This window comes from Camellia sinensis, unplaced genomic scaffold (genome assembly GCF_055761805.1).
Source record: "Camellia sinensis isolate YWXY unplaced genomic scaffold, ASM5576180v1 Unanchor3, whole genome shotgun sequence".
In the NCBI taxonomy this organism is placed as follows: Eukaryota; Viridiplantae; Streptophyta; class Magnoliopsida; order Ericales; family Theaceae; genus Camellia; species Camellia sinensis.
The window spans coordinates 14,567,878-14,585,443 of record NW_028129178.1 but is presented as its reverse complement, the minus strand read 5'-3'; the positions used below and the strand labels follow the sequence as shown (position 1 = coordinate 14,585,443).

The 17,566-nt window shown below is 40.2% G+C and overlaps 1 protein-coding gene and 1 pseudogene across 1 annotated transcript in view; one reads left to right on the top strand and one right to left on the bottom strand.

Moving 5' to 3' along the window:
- LOC145789300 (putative elongation factor TypA-like SVR3, chloroplastic) overlaps positions 1–17,566 on the top strand; it is a 62,875-nt gene that overhangs the window by 7,933 nt on the left and 37,376 nt on the right. The window contains exon 4 of the mRNA XM_082912468.1: positions 5,358–5,504. Coding sequence (XP_082768594.1) covers positions 5,434–5,504 — 71 coding nt within the window. The 5' untranslated portion in view covers positions 5,358–5,433. The remainder of the gene's footprint in view (positions 1–5,357; positions 5,505–17,566) is intronic.
- LOC114316721 (uncharacterized) lies at positions 222–2,848 on the bottom strand (annotated as a pseudogene).

Genomic DNA, 17,566 nt, shown 5'->3' with positions numbered 1-17,566 from the left:
TCAATCGCGATTGAAACCTAAAGTACACCCATAGTACATCACACGCTAGAGAATGTTGAGGAGGTTAATAGGTATCTTCTCATTATAATACTTATTTCTACGGAGATGGTATACATACAACTATCCACGTTATGTACTAGCTATAGAAAACAAAAAACGAATGAGGAAGAAAGGCATTTGGATTGAACTCATCCAACAAATCATATGATTTATGTTTTGATTCAGATATCCATCTTCAGATTGCTAGCTTCATTGGAGCCTGCAAATGAAAGAGTCATGTTTCTTTAGATTCAACACCAAAAAAGAGCAAATGTTATTTATAGTCATGTATGGGTTAGAGAAACTGCATAAGAATATATATGGATGTGGATAGCATAAGATGCATACAGTGAGAATCCAACGCCTGTGATATTGTCATATCTTAAGTTAATCAATGCGATCAAATGATCACAACCGTGTGATTTTGTGGGTGTAGAATTTGACTTTTTTTTTTTTTTTTTTGGGCAAAAGTCTTGATAAAGTATGTTGCACTATTTAATAGTGGATTGGTGATATATAGATGGCCATTTTGTGTCCATCAATAGCCAAAATGCGCCACTCATTTTGTCATGGTTTTGGGAATTTATGGTCATCGAAAGGGTCCGATGACTTCGGTCCTTTTAGGCGGAAGACAAAGAAAAAGAAAGATACCTAATAGGCAGCTTTCTTGATATAACTCAAAGAAGACCCATTTATTCTTGAGAAAAATCATTAACATTTTGTGGGGTTCCCTATGGTCTCTCTCATACGTAGTAAGTTCCACTTTGCTCCATTTTTCTTACTTCCTTTGTACTAGGGCTCCAAACCAACTAAGTTGTTCATGAATAGCTTGAACTTGGTTCGTTTAAAACTCTTTTGAAGCTCAAGCTATTTTTTTAGGCTCCTCCACTAAATGAACAATATTAATTTAGGTTCCATTTTTCTTTTCAAGTTTGAACTCAAGCTCTTGCTTGGCTCGTTGGCTCGAGCCAAGTTTGACTAATTTTTAGCTAGCCAAGCTCGAACATCACAAAACTTGGTTCAATTAGGCTCGATTGTAGCCCTACTTCTTTCTTATACAATTATTAGAAACAGGAATTGAAGATTGACATTTGACAATACTTGTTAGTTCTATATACCTGTAAATTGCTGGGCTTGAAATGATGGTGATCTTCCTTGGAGAAACTCCACACCATAAAGGTTATGTAAATTGGCTTCCTAAGCCGATGAGGATTGTATATGCTGTAGTGTGAATGAATTAAACTTTTGTGAGAAATTTAAAAATATATGTATAACATACAGATTGGAGGGGGAAAATATTAGTAGTAGAAGAAATTACATTGAAACAGGACGAATCGAGAAATGTTTCAGGGCTCGATACAGGGGCGCTGATCGTTCTTCGAAGTGCCATATCAGGAGCATTTATTCCCATTTCCAACCCGCTACACGAAACTACTTGTTGTAATGGATTAAACTGTAGGTAGGCAGGGTTAGCGATCTCTGATGATACCTCGATTGGAAAATTGGATGTGCATGCTGAAAACACCTGTTTTATAGAAATGTTTACATTAAAATGTTTTGGAAAATTGTTAACATTGAAATGTTTCTACTTTGTGATGTCTTTACCTCTTTCACTACAAAATTGTCGATGTTGAAGTCGAGTGTTGGATTTACAGCAGCCAGTTTCATGGACAGGAACTGTGTTTTGGCAACAATAACAACATAGGAAGATTATCACTTTACCCTTCTTAAGAACAACAATTGAATTAAGTGTTTATGATTACTATGTTTTCTACCTCTACTTGTCTTTGAAGAGATTGAACATAGTTGATGATTTCATCAAGCATACCAGCGTTTCCCGTGATCTTATTACATCCCGGTACTAAATCTTGCAGATATTTTGTTCTCTCACTGATTTTCTCTCTTCTCACATGCACAATTTCACAGATATATTGCAGAAATTTAGTACCATCTACAACTATAGAGATCTAAAAACATATATAAGTTCAATGGCAACACTCGAACGTACTCTTTCGGCCAAGCTATGGCTGTCAGTGGCTTGGCCACGCCGTGCACGAACGTGAATGTAATCAGGTTTTTGAACCTTCGAAACCTTCGAGTTCTCCTTGGAAGTATCTGCAGATGTTTCTCTCTTGTTGTTATTGTTGTTGCTGGTGTTCTTGTTGTCGTTGTCGCTATTGTTGTTCTGCTCCGTGATCTTCGACTCTCCCTCTTCGGTACATCCTCTGATCCTTTTTTCCTTACAATCTTCTTCTTCTGCTACTGCCTGAATATGTGTCAAATTTTCTTAGTTTCCAAACATATATTTTCTTCAATTTGTTAAAAAGTATTCTTTTATTTTGATTGTGAGTGAATCAAATGGTCACAATTTATAAAACAAAAGAAAAGAAGACAAACCTTGAGGTTATGGCTCTTGTCAACCTTTCTCTTCTTGAAGCTCATCTTCTCTGGCAAGACAGAAGAGTCTCTCTGTTTTGCTTCAGTCACTGCTGTAGCCATAACTGCCACCTCCGATATCGCTGCTGCCCGGGTAGCTAGTAGTCCTGGAGAGGCCGTAATTCATCTCGAACCCGAACTCAAACCCGAAATCTCCAGTGAACTACCCGAAATCCGCCCACCCGTTTTCCATGCCTAGATCCGTTTTCACTGTACGCGTCATAAGCTCGTTGAGTGACATATGATCACCACCTTGAAATTGCTGACCCTGAGGTGGCAAAGAAAATACACTGTTCAATTCATTTCCCTCAAAAGCCTCCATCTCAGGAGAATCTTTAATGGAGGTGTAGTTTTTATTTTGGAGTCGAAACATTTGATATTGAGCCCTTTTTTGGATTACTATTAGGAATCTCTCTCTCTCTCTCTCTCTCTCTCTCTCTCTGTGATAAATACTATTTCTTCAATTGTGTACATCAACTTCTCAGCACACCAAAATCCCATCTAATCAATTTCCATTTGATTCAAATTCTTGTTAGCCCTCCAACACATAGGAGAATATAATGATTGATGTTGGCCCTCCAGTACTACTAAATCAACGACAGCCTAGGAGGACTAGCTCCAATCACAATTGAAGAAATAATACCTATTGGGAGCAAATATCAATCATTTTATTCCTCCTTTGTGTCTGCTTAGCAAAATCGTGGAAGAAATAATAATACATATTGGGAGCAACTAGAATGGAAAGAACCCTCCTTGTGTGACTTGACTGCTTAGCAAAATCATAGAAGAAAAAATACATATGAAAGCAAGTCAAATCCAAACAAAAGTATAAAGAAAAATCTTAGTCACAACATATCCAATTTTTTATAGGAAAACTTTTGACTTGAAGGATAGCTAAGGGACAAGCTTGAAAGAAAAAATCTTCCATTGTATGAAAATTGTGAGTGTTCAATCAACTTTGTTTCAATCTATTAAAAAACTGAGATCTCAAGTGGAAGCAAACACCCAATCTCTAGGGATTTTCATGGCTCGAGCAATGGCCAACGATTTTGCAAAGTCTAAGGTGGTTTTGACTTGGATTTTGGATGGGATTGGTCTTCAAGTCATCTCATTTATAAATACTCGTTCCATCCCCAACTGTTTGTCAATTTTCAGCATTCATGCCTTTTAGTAGGGTCAATAAATAATGTATTTTTTTTTTCCTACAAATTGAAAGAAAGAATAAATAAAAAAACATAGATGATTTTTTTGGGATGTTTGGAATAGTTAAAATGGACTAGCAATTTCGTACGGGAGGGGAATTAAACTAGTTGTAACCAAAATAAATTTGTCAAATAAGAGAAGCATTCATATTCGCTTGCACTATCAATTGATTAATATGCGTTTTACATCACTTTAATACATTTCAAGTTTGTTTTGGTGATTTCCTAGTCAATGGTGGATCGCGTTTAATTTGTGGTGAATTCACAGAGTATCATGGATGCTTGATACTCTACCAACCATTCAGGAACAAACATCACCGATTTCCAGTGGTATAAGAAACACGCTAACAAGTTTTAGGATTCAACACCTTAGGCACATGAACTAGGTTAGGGTTGGATTGTTTCTATTTTTTTTCCCCCCTTACTAATGGTGAATTGGTTGGCTATGGGGTCCTGTGGTTTTTGTTCGTTTTGATTTTCGACAGGAAGAAGGAAAAAAAAAAAAAAAAAGGGAATCCTTTTGGGTGTCTAATTGATTATTATATTGATTGCAAAATTGATTGGCATCAAGCAAATTCGTACTGGTTTAATTGAATAAAATGAACAATTCATAATCTCTGTCATGTTACGTTATCAATCCTAAGCAAATTCTTTTCCATTTTGAGGGCTAAATCTCCTCTAGACCTTATTCAAGTGCCAAACAACATTTTAAGTGTGAAGCATTAGCACTTTATCTGAATCACTAGATTTTTAGCATTGTCAAATTAATTTTTTATTTGAAATGTTACTGCAATAGTCGTTTGACCAAAAGATGTGAAATAAAACCCTGTTTATAGATGAGGGCTTATTAGGGTTATATTTTAAGCCTGGCTAAGAAAGATTTATACAAGTCAACTAAAATTTGGGATATACGTAGATCATGAGATATACGTAGATTTTGATCCCTAGGAATGGCACTGTATAGTTACCAAAAAGCATGACATTTTGCATTTCAACTGTAGGAAACTTTCACCAGAGTAAATGTTCCCATAGAGTGGCTGCGATGATTTTTTCCACGGCGAAGCATGGTTGGTAGGTATTAAGGGCGATACATGTTAGATTAGCACAATGTAAGAATGGAGTTAATAATAAAGACCTCCTTTAGGAAAAACTGAACCTAGGTGTTGGTCAGCATGCAAACGAAAGGCTGTATACACTCACAAGACTTTAATCCTAAAGTATCAAAATTGATAAGACCTAAAGCACATACCTACTATATCAAGTGTTTTGGGAAGGATGAGATTAGAAATCAGACAGAAAATTCATTTTACTTTTTTGGTTAGGTAAAATTCATTTTACTTATAGTGAAAAGAGATTGAAATTTTAAAAGTACACGTTTTCTTTTGATTTGTATCATTATCGTTGTCATGATGATTGCACCAGCATGTGACTATCATTACATTAGATAGCAAGATTGGTTGTGGTATGCCATCACTGCCGCCACTCCATCACTATCATGATTTCATCAACTATTGGAATAGTTTCTATTTACACCTTGAGATTCATTAAATTATTGTGAACTGTAGGAGTTCAATGTCAACTTAATGTTTAACTGTGAATTGCCTCTATTTATTTCTTCATTTTATTGATTACTATTATTAGTTTTTTTTTTATTTATTTTTATTTTTTCTTTTCATGTAGACATGGCGTAAAACATTTGACATGGCTTCAAAGGTCTTCTTGGAAATGCATTACAACCGGCACAAGCGCTTGACAAATGATATTGCTTAGACCATGCTATTTCACACTGTGGAAATTTTTATCTGACCTGGGGTGTTGGGAAGGAAGGTTTGGCCCTTGTGCACTACTAGCGTCTAACTTATATTTACTTATTCTTGTATATGTATTTTATCACCATAGCAAAATAATTGTTGTATTTTGTGTCATACAAATTAAGTTTTTTGCCCTCAAAGTTGTCTTTTATGGAGCTGTGTGATTTAAATTGGTAATCCAATTTTCCCATTATGATTTATAAAATCCAGTAAACATTTTGCTGTGGAAAATTTTATCTGACCTGGCGGGTGGTGGAAGGAAAGCTTGGTCCTTGTGCGCTTCTAGCATCCAACTTATATTTACTATTCTTGTATAGGTATTTTTATCACCACAACGAAATAATTGTTGTATTTTGTGTCATATAAATTAAGTTCTGCCCTCAAAGTTGTCTTTTATGGAGCTGTGTGTGACTTTAATTTGATTATTCACTTTTCCCATTCTGAATTATAAAATCCAGTAAACATTTTGTTGTTGGTAAGCAATATTGATCTTGTGACAACCCTGTTAATCATCGGTTTTGAATGTTATTTAAGTGCTTTGTGTGAATTTGAATGCTTATTATGTGTTTAATATGATTTTTAGGTTCATATCTGTTAACCGTAGGAATATCTGTTGTGATTTCGGTTATAATATGAAATTGAAGGCCTTAATGACGTCAGAAGTTTGATTAAAATTTGATTCAGATTAAATCAATTAAATTAAGCCTTGATTAATTAGTCTTAAGCTCTATTTAACTAACTTGATCCCTAATTAAGGCCCTAAGCTAATCTATGAGAAATATTAATTAATCTCATTTAGACAATTAAGCTTGGAAACTCAATTTTAGAGAGAAGAGCTTGGAAGCTTGGAATTTTGCTTGAGAATTGAAGAATTGAGGAAGACAACTTAAGAAATTGCTAGAATTAGTGTTCTTGAAGACTTTAGGTATGTGTTTAATTCCGAATTCATGAACTGAAGTCGAAAAAGGCACTTTTTTCACACTTAAGCTTTAAAATAGTCCATCGGGGGCTCAAATCGTGTAACAGTCACGAGAAGTCCCGGGAAACACCTTAAACACCTCGGGTGGGACCAATGTAAGTTGTGAAAACTTACGGAACTAACTCGGGACTCCCGGTTTGAAAACTATGTCAAAAAATGCACTTTTCAATCACTTAAGCTTGAAAATAAGCCATTGGAGGCCAAAATCGTGTAACAGTCACGAGAAGGACTGGAGAATACCTCCAACACCTTAGGAGGGACTAACGTAAGCTGTGGAAACTTACGGAACTAGTACAGGACTCCTAGTTTGAAAACTAAGTCAAAAAATTCACTTTTTTCACATTTACGCTTAAGAATAGGCTATCGGGGGCCAAAATTGTGTAACAATCATGAGAATGCCTGGGAAATGCCACCAACACCTCGAGAGGGACAAACATAAGTTTTGAAAACTTACGGAACTAGCACGGGACTTCCGGTTTGAAAACTAAGTTGAAAAAGTCACTTTTTTCACATTTAAGTTTGAAAATAGGCCATCGGGGGCCAAAATCATGCAACAGTTACAAGAAGGATCGGGGAATACCTCAAACACCTCGGGAGGGACCAATGTAAGTTGTGGAAACTTACGGAACTGGCACGGGACTTCCGGTTTGAAAACTAAGTCGAAAACGACACTTTTTTCACGCGTTAGCATGAAAATAGGCCTCGGTGTGCCAAAATCGTGTAACAGTCATGGGAAGGCCGGGCTACACCTCAAACACCTCGGGAGAGAACAACGTAAGTTATTGAAAATACGGAACTAGCATGGGACTCCCGGTTTTAAAAGTAAGTCAAAAAATTCACTTTTTTCGCATTTAAGCTTGAAAATAGGCCGTCGATGTTCAAAATCATATAACAGTCACGAGAAGGCCTAGGGAACACCTCAATCTCCTTGGGAGGGACCAATGTCAGTTAGGGAAACTTGCGGAATTAGCACGGGATTCCCTGCTTGAAATCTAAGTCGAAAAATGCATTTTTTTCACACTTACGGTTGGAAAAAGGCCATCGGGGGCCAAAATCGTGTAACAGTCACGAGAAGGTATGGGGAACACCTCAAACACCTCCAGAAGGACCAATGTAAGCTATGAAAACTTACGAAACTAGTACGGGACTCCCGGTTTGAAAACTAAGTCCAAAAAGGCAAATTTCTCACACTTAAGCTTGAAAATAGGCCATCAGGACAACGTAAGTTGTAGAAACTTACAAAACAGGCATGAGATTCCCGGTTTGAAAACTAAGCTAAAAAATATACTTTTTTCACACTTAATCTTTAAAATAGGCCATCGGCGGCCAAAATGGGTGTAACAGTCACGAGAAGGCCTACGGAACACCTCAAACACCTTAAGAGGGGTCAATGTTAGTTGTGGAAACTTACAGAACTAGCACGAGATTCCCGGTTTGAAGACTAAGTCGAAAAATGCACTTTTTTCACACTTAAGCTTGAAAATAGACCTTCGTGGGCCAAAATCGTGTAACAGTCACGAAAAGGCCCGGGAAACACCTCAAACACCTTGGGATGGACCAATGTAAGTTGTGGAAACTTACAGAATTGGCACGTGACTACCGGTTTGAAAACTAAAGTAAAAAAATGCCCTTTTTTCACATTTAAGGTTGATAATATGCCATCGGGGGCCAAAATCGGTAAAAGTCACAGGAAGGCCCGGACCTTGAGAGGGAGCAATGTGAGCTTTGGAAACCTACGAAACGAGCACGGGACTCTCAGTTTGAAAACAAAGTCTAAAAAGGCATTTTATTCACACTTAAGCTTGACAATAGGCCATTGGGGGCCAAAATCGGGCAATAGTCACAAGAAGGCCCATGGGACACATCAAACACCTCGGGAGGGACTAATACAAGTAGTGAAAATTTATGAAACTAGCACGGGACTCCCTGCTTGAAACTAAGGCCAAGTTTGGCATCCTCCAAAAAATCCAAAAAGTCAAAAAAGTCACTATCCTATTTAAGTCACATCATCTTATTTAAGTCACATCACCTCTCTAACACATCACTTCAAACCCAACCCAAATCCAACCCATATTTCATAAAAAGTCAAAAAGTGCACTTATTTAGTCTTCCCAAACTTGACCTAAGTAAAAAAATGTACTTTTTTCACACTTAAGCTTGAAAATAGAGCATCAGTGGCCAAATTCGTGTAACAGTCACGAGAAGGCCCAAGCAACACCTCAAACACCTCGGAGGGACCAATGTAAGTTGTGAAAATTTACGGAACTTGCACGGGACTCCTCGCTTCAAAACTAAGTCAAAAATTGCACTTTTTTCACACTTAATCTTGAGAATAGGCTATCGGGGGGCTAAAACCCTCAAACACCTCGAGAGGGACCAATGTAAGTTGTGAAAACTTACAGAACTAGCACGGGACTCCCGGTTTGAAAACAATGTAGCAATCACGAGAATGTCCGAAGAACACCTCAAACACCTCAGGATAGACCATTGTAAGTTGTGGAAACTTCAACGGGACTCTCGGTTTGAAAACGAAGCCAAAAAATGCACTTTTTTCACACTGAATCTTGAAAATAGGCCATTGAGGGCCAAAATTGTGTAACAGTCATGAGAAGCCCCAGAGAACATCTCAAACATCTCGAGAGCGACCAATGTAAGTTGTAGAAACTTAACGAACTAGCATGGGGCTCCCGGTTTGAAAACTATGTCGCAAAAGTCACTTTTCTCACACTTAAGCTTAAAAATAGGACATCGGGAGCCAAAATCGTGTAACAGTCACGAGAAGGCTCAAGAAACGCATCAAACACCTTGGGAAGGACCAAGAGAAGTTGTGGAAACTTACGGAACTAGCACGAGACTTCCGGTGTGAAATCTAAGTCAAAAAATGCACCTTTTTCACACTTAAGCTTGAAAATAGAGCATCAGTGGCCAAATTCGTGTAACAGTCACGAGAAGGCCACCTCACACACCTCGGAGGGACCAATGCAAGTTGTGAAAATTTACGGAACTTGCACGGGACTCCTTGCTTCAAAACTATGTGAAAAATTGCACGTTTTTCACACTTAATCTTGAGAATGGGCTATCGGGCGGCTAAAATTGTGTAACAGTCACGAGAACCCCAGCGAAACCCCTCAAACACCTCGAGAGGGACCAATGTAAGTTGTGAAAACTTACAGCACTAGCACGGGACTCCCGGTTTGAAAACAATGTAGCAATGACGAGAATGTCCGAAGAACACCTCAAACACCTCAGGATAGACCATTGTAAGTTGTGGAAACTTACGGAACTTCAACGGGACTATCGGTTTGAAAACGAAGACAAAAAATGCACTTTTTTCACACTTAATCCTGGAAATAGGCCATCGAGGGCCAAAATTGTGTAACAGTCACGAGAAGGCCCAGGGAACACCTCAAACACCTCGAGAGCGACCAATGTAAGTTGTAGAAACTTACCGAACTTGCATGGGAGGGGCTCCCGGTTTGAAAACTACGTCGGAAAAGTCACTTTTCTCACACTTAAGCTTAAAAATAGGGCATCGGGAGCCAAAATCGTGTAACAGTCACGAGAAGGCCCAGGAAACGCATCAAACACCTCCGGAAGGACCAAGAGAATTTGTGGAAACTTACGGAACTAGCACGGGACTTCCGGTTTGAAATCTAAGTCAAAAAATGCACTTTTTTCACACTTAAGCTTGAAAATAGAGCATCAGTGGCCAAATTCGTGTAACAGTCACGAGAAGGCCCAAGCAACACCTCAAACACCTCAGAGGGACCAATGCAAATTGTGAAAATTTACAGAACTTGCACGGGACTCCTCGCTTCAAAACTAAGTAAAAAATTGCACTTTTTTCACACTTAATCTTGAGAATAGGCTATCGGGGTGCTAAAATTGTGTAACAGTCACGAGAACCCCAGCGAAACCCCTCAAACACCTCGAGAGGGACCAATGTAAGTTGTGAAAGCTTACAGAACTAGCACGGGACTCCCGGTTTGAAAATAATGTAGTAATCACGAGAAGTTCCGAAGAACACCTCAAACACCTCAGGATAGACCATTGTAAGTTGTGGAAACTTACGGAACTTCAACGGGACTCTCGGTTTGAAAACGAAGCCAAAAAATTCACTTTTTTCACACTTAGGCCAAGTTTGGCTATCTTAAATAAGTACACACTTTTTATCTTTTTATCTTTTTTCCATCACATCATCTCTCTATTTTTCTGCACATCTTTTCGTAAAAAGACAAAAACTGCACTTATTTAGGTCATCCCAAACAACCCCTTAATCCTGAAAATAGGCCATCGAGGGCCAAAATTGTGTAACAGTCATGAGAAGGCCCAGGGAACACCTCAAACACCTCGAGAGCGACCAATGTAAGTTGTAGAAACTTACCGAACTAGCATGGGGCTCCCGGTTTGAAAACTATGTCGGAAAAGTCACTTTTCTCACACTTAAGCTTAAAAATAGGACATCGGGAGCCAAAATCGTGTAACAGTCACGAGGAGGCCCAGGAAACGCATCATACACCTCGGGAAGGACCAAGAGAAGTTGTGGAAACTTACGGAATTAGCACGGGACTTTCGGTTTGAAATCTAAGTCAAAAAATGCACTTTTTTCACACTTAAGCTTGAAAATTGAGTATCAGTGGCCAAATTCGTGTAACAGTCACGAGAAGGCCCAAGCAGCACCTCAAACACGTCGGAGGGACTAATGCAAGTTGTGAAAATTTACGGAACTTACACGGGACTCCTCGCTTCAAAACTAAGTCAAAAATTGCACTTTTTTCACACTTAATCTTGAGAATAGGCTATCGGGGGGCTGAAATTGTGTAACAGTCACGAGAACCCTAGCGAAACCCTTCAAACAGCTCGATTGGGACCAATGTATGTTGTGAAACTTACAGAATTAATACGGGACTCCCGGTTTGAAAACAATGTAGCAATCACGAGAATGTCCGAAGAACACCTTAAAGACCTCAGGATAGACCATTGTAGGTTGTGGAAACTTACGGAACTTCAACGGGACTCTCGGTTTGAAAACGAAGCCAAAAAAGGCACTTTTTTCACCCTGAATCTTGAAAATAGGCCATCGACGGCCAAAATTGTGTAACACCTCAAACACCTCGAGAGCGACCAATGTAAGTTGTAGAAACTTAACGAACTATCATGGGGCTCCCGGTTTGAAAACTATGTCGGAAAAGTCACTTTTCTCACACTTAAGGTCAAAAATAGGACATCGGGAGCCAAAATCGTGTAACAGTCACGAGAAGGCCCAGGAAACGCATCAAACACCTTGAGAAGGACCAAGAGAAGTTGTGGAAACTTACGGAACTAGCACGAGACTTCCGGTTTGAAATCTAAGTCAAAAAATACACTTTTTTCACACTCAAGCTTGAAAATAGAGCATCAGTGGCCAAATTCGTGTAACAGTCACGAGAAGGCCCAAGCAACACCTCAAACACCCCAGAGGGACCAATGCAAGTTGTGAAAATTTACGGAACTTGCACGGGACTCCTCGCTTCAAAACTAAGTCAAAAATTGCACGTTTTTCACACTTAATCTTGAGAATAAGCTATCGGGGGGCTAAAATTGTGTAACAGTTACAAGAACCCCAGCGAAACCCCTCAAACACCTCGAGAGGGACCAATGTAAGTTGTGAAAACTTACAGAACTAGCACGGGACTTTCGGTTTGAAAACAATGTTGCAATCACGAGAATGTCCGAAGAATACCTCAAACACCTCAGGATAGACCATTGTAAGTTGTGGAAACTTACGGAACTTCAACGGGAAGCTCGGTTTGAAAACGAATCAAAAAAATGCACTTTTTTCACACTGAATCCTGAAAATAGGCCATCGAGAGCCAAAACTGTGTAACAGTTATGAGAAGGCGTAGGGAACACCTCAAACACCTCGAGAGCGACCAATTGAAGTTGTAGAAACTTACCGAACTAGCGTAGGGCTCCTGGTTTGAAAACTATGTCGGAAAAGTCACTTTTTTCACACTTAAGCTTAAAAATAGGACATCGGGAGCCAAAATTGTGTAACAGTCACGAGAATGCGCTGGAACGTATCAAACACCTCTGGAAGGACCAAAAGAAGTTGTGGAAACTTACGGAACTAGCACGGGACTTCCGGTTTGAATTCTAAGTCAAAAAATGCACTTTTTTCACACTTAAGCTTGAAAATAGAGTATCAGTGGCCAAATTTGTGTAACAGTCACGAGAAGGCCCAAGCAACACCTCAAACACCTCGGAGGGACCAATACAAGTTGTGAAAATTTACGGAACTTGCACGGGACTCCTCGCTTCAAAACTAAGTCAAAAATTGTACTTTTTTCACACTTAATCTTGAGAATAGGCTATCGGGGGGCTAAAATTGTGTAACAGTCACGAGAACCCCAGCAAAACCCCTCAAACACCTCGAGAGGGACTAATGTAAGTTGTGAAAACTTACAGAACAAGTACGGGACTCCCAATTTCAAAACAATGTAGCAATCACGAGAATGTCCGAAGAACACCTCAAACACCTCAGGATAGACCATTGTAAGTTGCGGAAACTTACGGAACTTCAACGGGACTCTCGGTTTGAAAACGAAGACAAAAAATGCACTTTTTTCACACTTAAGGTTAAAAATAGGACATCGGGAGCCAAAATCGTGTAACAGTCACGAGAAGGCCCAGGAAACGCATTAAACACCTCGGGAAGGACCAAGAGAAGTTGTGGAAACTTACGGAACTAGCACGGGACTTCCGGTTTGAAATCTAAGTCAAAAAATGCACTTTTTTCACACTGAAGCTTGAAAATAGAGCATCGATGGCCAAAATTCGTGTAACAGTCACGAGAAGGCCCAAACAACACCTCACACACCTCGGAGGGACCAATGCAAGTTGTGAAAATTTGCGGAACTTGCACGGGACTCCTCGTTTCAAAACTAACTAAAAAATTGCACTTTTTTCACACCTAATCTTGAGAATAGGCTATCGGGGGGGGGGGCTAAAATTGTGTAGCAGTCACGAGAGGCACAGGGAAACCCCTCGAACACCTCGAGAGGGACCAAATGTAAGTTGTGAAAACTTACAGAACTAGCACGGGACTCCCGGTGTGAAAACAATGTAGCAATCACGAGAATGTCCGAAGAACACCTCAAACACCTCAGGATAGACCATTGTAAGTTGTGGAAACTTACGGAACTTCAACGGGACTCTCGGTTTGAAAACGAAGCCAAAAAATACACTTTTTTTACACTGAATCCTGAAAATAGGCCATCGAGGGCCAAAATTGTGTAACAGTCTTGAGAAGGCCCAGGGAACACCTCAAACACCTCGAGAGTGACCAATGCTAGTTGTAGAAACTTACCGAACTAGCATGGGTCTCCCGCTTTGAAAACTATGTCGGAAAAGTCACTTTTCTCACACTTAAGCTTAAAAATAGGACATTGGGAGCCAAAATGGTGTAACAGTCATGAGAAGGCCCAGGAAACGCATCAAACACCTCGGGAAGGACCAAGAGAAGTTGTTAAAACCTACGGAACTAGCACGGGACTTCCGGTTTGAAATCTAAGTCAAAAAATGCACTTTTTTCACACTTAAGCTTGAAAATAGAGCATCAGGGGCCAAATTCGTGTAACAGTCACGAGAAGGCCCAAGCAACACCTCAAACACCTCGAAGGGACCAATGCAAGTTGTGAAAATTTACGGAACTTGCACGGGACTCCTCGCTTCAAAACTAAGTAAAAAATTGCACTTTTTTCACACTTAATCTTGAGAATAGGCTATCGGGGGGCTAAAATTGTGTAACAGTCACGAGAATCCCAGCGAAACCCCTCAAACACCTCGAGAGGGACCAATGTAAGTTGTGAAAACTTACAGAACTAGCACGGGACTCCAGGTTTGAATACAACGTAGCAATGACGAGAAGTTCCGAAGAACACCTCAAACACCTCAAGATAGACCATTGTAAGTTGTGGAAACTTACGGAACGTCAACGGGACTCTCGGTTTGAAAACGAAGACAAAAAATGCACTTTTTTCACACTTAATCTTAGAAATAGGCCATTGAGGGCCAAAATTGTGTAACAGTCATTAGAAGGCCCAGAGAACACCTTAAACACTTCGAGAGCGACCAATGTAAGTAATGTAAGTATTAGAAACTTACCGAACTGGCATGGGGCTCCCGGTTTGAAAACTATGTCGCAAAATTCACTTTTCTCACACTTAAGCTTAAAAATAGGACATCGGGAGCCAAAATCGTGGAACAGTCATGAGAAGGCCTAGGAAACGCATCAAGCACCTCCGGAAGGACCAAGAGAAGTTGTGGAAACTTACGGAACTAGCACGGGACTTCCGGTTTGAAATCTAAGTCAAAAAATACACTTTTTCCACACTTAAGCTTGAAAATAGAGCATCAGTGGCCAAATTCGTGTAACAGTCACGAGAAGGCCCAAGCAACACCTCACACACCTCGGAGGGACCAATGCAAGTTGTGAAAATTTACGGAACTTGCACGGGACTCCTCGCTTCAAAACAAAGTAAAAAATTGCACTTTTTTCACACTTAATCTTGAGAATAGGCTATCGGGGGGCTAAAATTGTGTAACAGTGACGAGAACCCCAGCGAAACCCCTTAAACACCTCGAGAGGGACCAATGTAAGTTGTGAAAACTTACAGAACTAGCACGGGACTCCCGGTTTGAATACAATGTAGCAATGACGAGAAGTTCCGAAGAACACCTCAAACACCTCAGGATAGACCATTGTAAGTTGTGGAAACTTACGGAACTTTAACGGGACTCTCGGTTTGAAAACGAAGACAAAAAATGCATTTTTTTCACACTTAATCTTGGAAATAGTCTATCGAGGGCCAAAATTGTGTAACAGTCATGAGAAGGCCCAGAGAACACCTCAAACACCTCGAGAGCGACCAATTTAAGTTGTAGAAACTTACCGAACTGGCATGGGGCTCCCGGTTTGAAAACTATGTCAGAAAAGTCACTTTTCTCACACTTAAGCATAAAAATAGGACATCGGGAGCCAAAATCGTGTAACAGTCACGAGAAGGCGCGGGAAACGCTTCAAACACCTCGGGAGGGACCAAGAGAAAGTTTTGGAAACTTACGGAACTAGCACGAGACTTCCGGTTTCAAATCTAAGTAAAAAAATGCACTTTTTTCACACAGCTTGAAAATAGAGCATCAGTGGCCAAATTCGTGTAATAGTCACGAGACGGCCCAAGCAACACCTCACACACCTCGGAGGGACCAATGCAAGTTGTGAAAATTTACGGAACTTGCACGGGACTCCTTGCTTCAAAACTATGTGAAAAATTGCACGTTTTTCACACTTAATCTTGAGAATGGGCTATCGGGGGGCTAAAATTGTGTAACAGTCACGAGAACCCCAGCGAAACCCCTCAAACACCTCGAGAGGGACCAATGTAAGTTGTGAAAACTTACAGCACTAGCACGGGACTCCCGGTTTGAAAACAATGTAGCAATGACGAGAATGTCCGAAGAACACCTCAAACACCTCAGGATAGACCATTGTAAGTTGTGGAAACTTACGGAACTTCAACGGGACTATCGGTTTGAAAACGAAGACAAAAAATGCACTTTTTTCACACTTAATCCTGGAAATAGGCCATCGAGGGCCAAAATTGTGTAACAGTCACGAGAAGGCCCAGGGAACACCTCAAACACCTCGAGAGCGACCAATGTAAGTTGTAGAAACTTACCGAACTTGCATGGGGCTCCCGGTTTGAAAACTACGTCGGAAAAGTCACTTTTCTCACACTTAAGCTTAAAAATAGGGCATCGGGAGCCAAAATCGTGTAACAGTCACGAGAAGGCCCAGGAAACGCATCAAACACCTCCGGAAGGACCAAGAGAATTTGTGGAAACTTACGGAACTAGCACGGGACTTCCGGTTTGAAATCTATGTCAAAAAATCTATTTTTTTCACACTTAAGCTTGAAAATAGACCATCAATGGCCAAATTCGTGTAACAATCACGAGAAGGCCCAAACAACACCTCACACACTTCGGAGGGACCAATGCAAGTTGAGAAAATTGACGGAACTTGCACGGGACTCCTCGCTTCAAAACAAAGTAAAAAATTGCACTTTTTTCACACTTAATCTTGAGAATAGGCTATCGGGGGGCTAAAATTGTTTAACAGTCACGAGAACCCCAACGAAACCCCTCAAACACCTCGAGAGGGACCAATGTAAGTTGTGAAAACTTACAGCATTAGCACGGGACTCCCGGTTTGAAAACAATGTAGCAATGACGAGAATGTCCGAAGAACACCTCAAACACCTCAGGATAGACCATTTTAAGTTGTGGAAACTTACGGAACTTCAACGGGACTATCGGTTTGAAAACGAAGTCAAAAAATGCACTTTTTTCACACTTAATCCTGGAAATAGGCCATCGAGGGCCAAAATATTGTAACAGTCATGAGAAGGCCCAGGGAACACATCAAACACCTCGAGAGCGACCAATGTAACAGTCATGAGAAGGCCCAGGGAACACATCAAACACCTCGAGAGCGACCAATGTAAGTTGTAGATACTTACCGAACTAGCATGGGGCTCTCGGTTTTAAAACTATGTCGAAAAAGTCACTTTTCTCACACTTAAGCTTCAAAATAGGACATCGGTAGCCAAAATCGTGTAACAGTCACGAGAAGGCCTAGTAATTGCATGAAACACCTCGGCAAGGACCAAGAGAAGTGTTGGAAACTTAAGGAACTAGCACGGGACTTCCAGTTTGAAATCTAAGTCAAAAAATGCACTTTTTTCACACTCAAGCTTGAAAATAGAGCATCAGTGGCCAAATTCGTGTAACAGTCACGAGAAGGCCCAAGCAACACCTCAAACACCTCGGAGGGACCAATGCAAGTTGTGAAAATTTACGGAACTTGCACGGTACTCCTCGCTTCAAAACTAAATAAAAAATTGCACTTTTTTCACACTTAATCTTAAGAATAGGCTATCGGGGTGCTAAAATTGTGTAACAGTCACGAGAACCCCAGCGAAACCCCTCAAACACCTCGAGAGGGACCAATGTAAGTTGTGAAAACTTACAGAACTAGCACGGAACTTCCGGTTTGA